The sequence below is a fragment of the Amblyomma mixtum genome, chromosome 6 (genome assembly GCF_055824585.1).
Source record: "Amblyomma mixtum isolate Tamu chromosome 6, ASM5582458v1, whole genome shotgun sequence".
In the NCBI taxonomy this organism is placed as follows: Eukaryota; Metazoa; Arthropoda; class Arachnida; order Ixodida; family Ixodidae; genus Amblyomma; species Amblyomma mixtum.
Window position 1 is genome coordinate 125,343,608 of NC_143017.1, and position 9,202 is coordinate 125,352,809.

At 48.6% G+C, this 9,202-nt stretch overlaps 1 protein-coding gene across 1 annotated transcript; it reads left to right on the forward strand.

The window, feature by feature from the left end:
* The first annotated feature begins 3,149 nt into the window (after positions 1-3,149).
* Positions 3,150-8,453, forward strand: LOC149340284 (Na(+)/citrate cotransporter-like). The gene is made up of 3 exons (XM_089550711.1): positions 3,150-3,434; positions 5,141-5,259; positions 7,049-8,453. The coding sequence occupies exons 1-3, from the start codon at positions 3,150-3,152 to the stop codon at positions 8,451-8,453; spliced, it is 1,809 nt and encodes a 602-aa protein (XP_089406837.1).
* The last annotated feature ends 749 nt before the right edge of the window (positions 8,454-9,202 follow it).

Consider the following 9,202-nt stretch of genomic DNA (forward strand, 5'->3'; position numbering starts at 1 on the left):
GGGGCCAGCAAGGCAAGAGGAATAGTTTTGTAGCGAGAGAACGTAATCGCAGTAAACAAGGCCTTTGTATCGTCTGGTTCAGATGATTAAACATGACATCCGGCCGGTTGCAGGGGACTGAGCCCAATGCGTTCATTGGGTGCTAAATTTATAGAGGCTACATACCAAGAGAATACCGTCCTTTTCCAGAGAAGCGCCTTGTGTGCGCTTTTTCCATGGTTTCTGGGGTGATTATTCAGGTACCGATACAGCTTTTCTTTTTTACTAACAACAGCAATGTTTACCGCGCAGTTCCATGAGTGCCTTCATGGTATTACATATCAAAGAAACGTATTCGACGCAATGAAGAAGTTATCAATCGTCTGAAATGAAATTTCGCTCTCGCACAATAACTTAAAACTGATATTTCTTGAAAACAAGGTATATGCATGGCCAGGCTTCCTGGACATCAGAAACTACGTCATCTATTGGCCGCCAGTAGCGACAACCTAGTAACTAAATGGAGACATTTTATGTAATAATATAAATTTATAAAATGCTTCCTGCCCTTAAACCCACTCTTTTCGACGGGCATAGAAATTTGATTGATTGTAAAACATTTTATTCGCTGGAAGGAGCCTGGTAAGAGCGTTAAGTGATCGAGAGTACGCAACCCTCGACGACTTTGTCAGCCCACTTTCCCGCACAAACTTGCGTTCTGGGGTTAGAGCTAGCCAGCACGGTCTCCCACCGCTCGAGAGAAGGAGCGGTAACTAGATCACCCGGAGGTGGCTCTATCTTGCAGTCCCACAGGATGTGATCGTAGGTGGCTCGTTGGCCACAGTGTTTACAGTTTGGGTTGTAAAGATCTGGAATGTTCGCGAGGAGTTATGGGGTGCGTATCGATCTCGTCTGTAGACGACGCCACATAACCTCTTGTTCTTTACTCAGGCTTTTGTCCAGAGAGGGGAAAATTCTCCTCTCTAGTTTAAAATGATTGGTGAGATCATGATATGTGATCATGGAGTCCTTTGGGAAATTCAGAGAGCCAGACTCATCCACTGCCCGGTCGACGAAACCTCGGGCATTCCTGTGGGCTGCCTCGTTCCCCGGATTCCCCGAATGGGCTGGGACCCATATCAATTCGGAATAATTTGGTGAGAATTTGGTTGCGTTAAGGATTCTAAGGGAGGCGTTTGTAATTCGCCCTTTTGTGAAATTATCGATACCCATTTTGGAATCGCTGAGGATGATGCTCTCTTGGGTATGCGCTAGGGCGATGGCTATAGCCGCCTCTTCTGCCGTTTCAGAGGATTTCGTTTTGATTGTTGTCGAGACGATGTGGTCACCATTCTCGCTCACAGCCACAATTGCAAAGGCATCCGTATTGTCACGTAGTGGTCACAGTATATTTGTATTCTGCCGCATCTACCATGATTGGGCTGCACCAAGCATTCGAAATTCCCGCGGTGATTTTATGTGCTCAGCGCCACGCTGCGCAAACTATAAGCGTTTTCCCAAATTTCCTGGGCTTGAGCGCAAATAATGCATAAGGAGCGCAGGGTTTTTCTTTTTGATGTAATAAATATTTGAACTTTGTTTTTCGTCCTTGCAGAATACACTGTTTTCAGAGTGCTGCAGTTTTTGATGCCTAATGCTCCTCAAGGGTAGCCGGATGGAAGTTTGCGGCGGAAGCTGCTACGTATACCGCGAAGAGAAAGCTAAACAAAAATCGACGAGGCTCAGTCCAGGCTCGCTGCCTGGACTATGCTAAAAGAAAATTGAGAGATATAAAGCAGCGCCACGGCCTTTAGTTCGCCTTCAGACTGGAAGAAAATGAAGCATTCCTGCCGCGAGGCTGTAGCGCGCAGCTCGAGCCCCGAGACGTAGCCATAGCGCGCAGCTGCACGGCTGAACGTTCCTTCTGGGCTGCTGCGCCAAAGCTTCGCCCTTGTTTCCTACGACGACTGGGCCTAGAGTCGCGCCAGAGCACCGTTTCAAGGTGAAGCCGACCACTTTTCTTGTTCTTATCTGTCTTACCGCACGTAATGGAACCCGCGGTCAGCCGGTCTCGTGTTATGCGCAAATACTGGCTTCCTTCTTCGCTTCTTGCGCAACCGCGCAACTACGACGTCCCTGTGCAACATCGCAGAAGTATTAACATTTGGATGCTCATGCGAGATGGGCCTAATTCACGGTCAGAGAATAATGCAGCGGGATTTTTCGCTCAGGGATGTGTCCTCTGTCAGTCTGTGTAAGCACCTAAAAGTGGATATGATTGGCAGCTGGGCTGCGGCTTATGTGACCTCGGCAACCGCTGATTCCTGTGAAGCAAGTGCTGCTCCCAGCATTGCGTTTAAGGGAGGGGGCAGGATAAGCACAGCTCAGTGTGCTGCAACTTCACTCATGCCCGAAGCTACTTGTTCGTCAATAACGCACACGCCGGGAGCGCAAAGCACCTTTGCGAGGTTGCACCAGGCGTTGATAGCAAGGACTCATCTTTGTCCCATGTTTTAAGCCGGTGTTACCTAGAGGTGATTGCGTAAAGACGTGGCTCTCAGGTTGATATAATCCTCAAACGCCGCACGTATGTCTCAAAGGCTCCTCTCTGGAGACAACTACGGGGAAAACCTTTTGTTAGCAACTGTTCAACAACACTGCTTCATTAGAAGCTGCGGCTTAACCATTCAAGTTCTCGAAACTGTTGTGTGATGAATTTTGGAAAGGTTTGCTCTTTTTTCAGGGCACGTCGCTTTCGCTGCACTCAGCCTGATACTTTGGCCAGCCTTTATGAAAATTTTGGTGACTTGAGCAACATAATATTAAAACTATAGCTTCGCATACTACTTGAGACAAGAACTCCAGAAACGCAGGAGACCCAATATCATTGGCTTCCAACATGCAACAACCATTGGAAGTTAGCACTCGTGCATTCCCTTTCTTTCTGATGCACTTGCTTTGCGCTGCATTAAAATTCTCAAACTATTGCAAACGAGAGGCGACCATCCAAGTCGCAAGAAGTATTCGTTTAAAGTCTAAAATCTACCGCCTAATTCTGTAAATATTAAGAAAATCTCACAAAATTGCAGCACTGAGGTAGCGCCAGTTGGGGGCCTTCATCATAGACGGCACATGGGGAATAAGGTGAAGCATACCTGAAGCTGACACTAATGAAACCCTCAGCGCAGACACTTGAGCCTGACCCGGAGGAACTTCTTTCACGGCCAGGAGCAGCAGCAGCCATGATTGACCAGTTCGCGAATCCGGACGACCTGTCCCTAACGGACCTGGCGCGGCATGGACTGCCCGAGCGCTTCCAGACCATCGGCTTCTACGTGCGCGTCTTCGCCATGTACGCAATCCCGGTGTGCCTGACGCCGCTGCTTCGGCAGCGTTCCTCCGAGAGCCATTGCGCCTTCATCGTCCTCTACGTGCTCTTCCTCTGGCTCTTCCAGGTGCGCGGCTGTTGTATCTTGTCAGAAGCAGGCGTGACGTGTTAAGCAGAAGCGCCGCCAGTCGTGCTAACCAACCTTCCATGCACAATGTGTGTCATAACGGAAAATTGCGGACACGCAAGCGAAACGCCCAGTCCAGCCGCTGCAGAAATGTATTTCAGTCGACTGCTCCTAAACGCACACTGAGCACTAATTGAAGTTGGCCTGTCTCGATAGATTACCGCGTTCTAATTTCATGTACTCTGCTTTCACTGAAGGATATTGAAGCGAAAAGCTTCACTAGGCTAGTCAAACTAGAGTCTGGCGTATGCTGCGTGATCAGAATTAGCCCCGGCTGTGCATGCGCATAACCGAGGGACGCCACAGGAGAGGCGCAAAAAAAAAACAACCAAACAAAGACAAAGAGTGTGCCAGGAAACACTCATATCTCGGTGGACACCCGAACCGCGCCGTAAGGGAAGGAAAATGAAAAGAAAATTGGTTTTCAGGAAAGGAAACGACGCCTGTCTCTCTCATATCTCGGTGGATACGCGAACCGCGCCGTAAGGGCCTTAAGGAAAATGAAAAGAAATGAGAATTGGTTTTAAGGAAAGGAAATGCCTGTCTCTCATATCTTGGTGTACACCCGAAAGGAATGCACGCCACAGTACATGACTCTAAAGCAACCTTCTAAGACAGCACCGTATTCACTACACGCCCGGCTCCTCCTCCGCCTCGCCGCAGCTTTTCGCTTCGAAATATCCAGGCTTAACTTTAGCTAAGCCACAGCCAATTTTTTTATAGGACAAGGTCACAAAATGATAAACAGGTTTAGCCATCACCGGCCGTTTTCTCAATTATACAGTAGTGCGTTAAGACCATATTTTTTCGCGGATCCTCGAGGTTATGCTACAACATAATTCGCTTCCAAACGATGATCACGGACTCTTTTTTTAGCCTCGACATAACGAGTTTGAATCAAACGGCGGGGAAAAATTTTTAAATCCAATTTCCTCGGCATTAAATGCACCTTCCGCGTTCAGATAAATATCAGCATAACCATAAATACGGAGATTCATTTTTTCCTAACAACAAAAGTTGCATGTCATTGCCCTAAGGATTCTGTTTAAAAGTCCAACTATTATTCTACAGACTTATCTCCTTCATCTTCTACAACTGCGCGCTGTCCTCCTCTCTTACACTCACTTTAATAATCTTCTAAGATTCTATAGGTTTCGAGTAGATAATGTATCTTCCTACATTCGCAGCCATGTGAGCAGTGAACGCATACGTCGTCATTTTTAAGGGCGTACTATATAAGAACAGAGGTAGCCTTTATTTTTATCTCAGTGGGATTGTCCCTGCATTAGCAAAGTGGGCTGTGCCCTGTCGACACAATACTTTATACGGAAAAATCTGGAATTCAAACAGTATAATGCGTTTCACCACTAAGGAAAAATACGCCGAAGAACACAACCATTGCACACGAACATTTTCTGGTAGCGGCAATAGGAGGACTGGTTGTTTAAAACTTAGTCTCCTTGATTAAGAACGTTGAATAAAGTTTCTTATCGCCATATTAATTGCCTTTTCTAGAGCGTAATGTGCCTCAAGATAATAGAGATTAATGTCAGATAAAATTTCGTAGGCCGGCTAAAGTACGTCAGCGATAGTAGTACAGAAGTTTCCCCATACCTCTTTTTTTTTTCTGGATTACGCTGATGCAGTCCTTCCCACCAGCCATCGTATCTTTCCTGCCAATCATCCTGGCGCCACCGTTTCTTGGTTTCTCAAGTGGAGAGCTTCTGGCGTACTACACCTCTGAAACAATGCTGCTCTATATTGGGTACGACGTACTTTGTTTTTTTTTTATAAACCAATATCAGCTTGTTGCTGCTCATACGACTGGTCGCATGCCTCCTAAATAGTGGTAGAGGAATTGTTCCACTGCTAAACAGTGGAACAATTCTGCTAAACGACACCGTTCTACCTAACCTCTATGGTTCCTATCAGAGATTGTTAATAACTACAACGTATTTGTTATGTTTACATCAGTTATGAATGCTTCTCATGTTAAGGAACAAAGTAGTCAAGACAGTGTCGGCAGAAGCCGCTGATAATCTCCATGCGTTATTTTAAGCATATTTCGCTTAACACTTTTGTGTTGAAAATCGGGGCCTCATGCCATTTGCTTAAATATCTGTAGGTGGATTAACACTTCGTAAATAATTTCTAGTTTGTGCGACTGTTCCCTATGCATGTTGTGCCGCTGGAATCACTGTTAGCATCGTACCGACGTGCTTGTTTAGGTGTCAGTAAATACGACTGCGCTCAAACATTCCATCACCTTCACGCTATCACACCTATTGATTGATGAGACCACCCTTCTGGCGCTAGCCCGAGTAGAAGGCTTGGTGGAAAACGCATTAATCCTCCTGTTCAAATACGGCCAAGCCAGATTTGTTTTCTAGATTCGGAACTATATATTCTGTAAAGCTTAAACGCCGCACTACCTCGTCGTTATCCTCTTTCGTACCCTTCTGAGACCCTGTAATGGTCCTTGCCCGTTTCTGTGGAAGTGATTTTTCGCATCGCAATAACTGGCAAGTGACAGCTACCATTGCGCCATCCGTGGTTTGCCCCAACGCTTCGATACGATGCTCGTTTTCTGCTTTCGCTTGTACTTACTCACACAAGTCATTTGTGAATGCCGTTGCTCAGTGCACGCTGATACATGAATATCTAAATGTCGTAACCTGCGTTGCCGTCTAGAATTGGCGAAGGTGACACGTGACACCCACGGTCTTATGACGTCTTCCAATCGGCCATCCGGAGCACCTTTTCTTTGTTCCCGAACAGAAACCAGTGCTTGAATAGGTGACTTAGATTAATATCCTATTTTCCAATCGTGGAGAAAGAGCAGCTCGCTTCGCGGCGGATCGCGCTCGGCCTTGCCCTGCGCAGCCAGAAGCGCATCTATTGTTGCAGTCGTGAACTGCGACTTCCGGATACCGCTGCGGATTTTACGCTCCGTCTCAGAATCACAGCGCTGCTCCAAAACGCCGACTGGAATACGCCGTTTAAAGTCATTATATGCCCTCATTCTTCTTTTCAAGTGCTGGCGTTACCTAGAAAAAAAAAAGGATACTTCCTTGGTTTGTTCGATGGCTTCCTGTTTCAAACAGGAAAACATATAACCGTTTATGGTAAGCTTTTGCCCTAAAAGCACTTTATTAAGTGGAAGTCAGAAGCATATGCAAGCTCTGCAATTTTTTAAATTAAGCGCATGTTTGAATCTATGGCATCCTCATTATCTTTCAAGCCTTTGTCTGCCCACCACCACTTCACAGTATCAACCTTGACCAACACGTATTAAAAGTATGGCTCGCAAATATCCTGTGAAATAATCTAAATTTTCTCCGTAGTATCACAACTGACTTAGTAGGAGACGAGTTCATCGATTCTCCATCCTCATAACGGTCGATAATGAGAAATAGAAGTGGTTAATTTCCTAAGATTTTCTCCAGCAGCAAGATATGTTCGCGTTCGCACAAACAAGTTCCTTGGTTGCTTAATTTCACAAGCAGACCATCTTCGCAAGAACGCGAGTCACTGTAACACATTCTCTTCCACAGGTATGCTCTCGTGGTGCAGGGCGTCGAGGCGACCAACCTCCACAAGCGACTCATCCTGACCTTCCTGCTGGTTTTCGGCGGGAAGTCGGGTTTTATCATCGGCGGATTCGTCATCACCACCATCCTGGTATCCATGTGGACCAACGCCGTGCGAACCGCCGCTATCGTGCTGCCCATCGCCATGGAAGCCCTGCAGCACATCCAGGACAACCGGCTGTTCCACGTGCTCGAGCTGCGAACGCGCTACATCCGCCGCACCGCTGGCATCGGCACGCCAATCATGGAGGCCCGCTACCTCATCGAAGGCGGCGTTGTCATCCCGGACGTGATCCGCATCCTCAGCGAGTTCTTCACTGTCAAAAAGGGCCTCCTCATCGGAATCTCTTATTCGGCAGTGCTAGGCAGCATGGGCTCCGTGGTCGGCTGCGGGGGCAACCTGTTCGTGAAGGCCTTCATGGAGCAGATGTACAACTACCGCCGTATCACCATCTACCAGTGGGTCCAGTGTCACCTGCCCCTCACTGTGCTCTGCTCGTTCCTCCTGTGGTTCGTGCTGTCCGTGTGCTACGCGAGCGACGTGGTGTCCAGCGACCACATCTCCAAGCGGGCCTTCGAGGACATCATCTACCGGCACTTCGCCGAGCTGGGCGCCGTCACGTACACTGAGGTGGCGACCATCATCACCTTCCTGTGCATGGCGGCCGCCATCGTCGGCTCGCACCACTACGCCGAGGCGCTCGAGGTCGAAGTGGCCGAATCCATCTTCAATGAGACGGCCTGCGTCTTCTTCTCCGCCTTCGTTCTGCACGCCGTGCCCAGCATCTACCACCAGCGACGCGGCCGGGAACACGGTCGGCGTCGCTTCCGAGGCCACACGGCGCATCACGCCGTCAAAAAGATCTCGTGGGCCTTCATCATAACCATGGGCGCTGGCGTATGCGTGGCCAAGCTGATAGTGCGCTACAACCTGCAGCAGTTCTTCGACTGGATGCTGCCGCACCACACCATCAAGTCTGCCTTCCACCTCCAGCTGCTGGTCACGTTCTTGGCGCTGGTACTGGCCGAAATCAACAACTCGCTCAACAACATAGTCATATTCGCGCCGCTCATCTGCCACATGTCGGACGAGCTCAAGGTGCATCCCATGTACCTGCTCATGCCGTTCACGTTCTGCTGCTACTTCGGCTTCATGGCGTCCACCGCGACGCCCGTCAGCGAGTACGTCACCGACTACGGGGACCTGCTCGAGGACGAGTTCATCCTGCCCGGCATCGCGATGAAGATCGGCTGCGCGCTCATCGTGCTTCTCGCGTACAACACCTGGTGCTGGGACTACCTCTACTTGAAGGAGCCCGTCCCGCCGCTCACCAAGCAGAACCAGACGGTGTCAGAGCAATTTTCCTGACGCGCAAGTGGCTCCTCGCGTCGGGCACACCTGGCATCTCTTTCCAGTTCTCGCTGTAGAGCGGCCATTATACCGCATCTCCTATCTTCGCGATGTTTTTTTGTTCCTCCTTCGTCATCTGCTAAAGCGCGTATATCGTACGTATAATGGTCCGTAAAAAGTGTGGAAGAGATTACCCACTGTACATAGAATTTCGCCTTGTGTTTTGCATACCGTTTTGTTTCTGCGCGTGTGTACGTTCACAAATTTTATGTACTTTGTCTGGCATTGCATTGTTCTGGCTCCCCGCAGCATACCAGATGGTACTATATGCATCATTCCACTGTGCTTCGCAACACTCCGCCGTCTGTGATGCCTTCGTGGAGCTATGCACTTCGTTTTTTCTTGTACAGAGGCCCGCATGTACCTCAACCTCAGCATACAATGACATGCTGCTGGAACTCACCTGTTGAGCACGCCTTCTAGGACTGCCTAAATACACGCTACGTTCAACACTCCGCATCTCATTCATAGTGAACATATTGAAGCACAGGGAAAGCTTTACTGCATGCCTACAGCTCTGCATGACCATCTATTACACTGAGATTGATGCGAGGGGAAAAAAACTGCTAGTCGCAACCGCGTGCAACCCAGACTGCGATGGTTGTTTCGAGTGAACTGTCTACCGGCCTGTTTCTAGCTCGTAAGGCGTGCACGGTATCCTTGATCAATGTGCTGATTAAAAACTGCCGCTGGCGGATCTGCAGTCG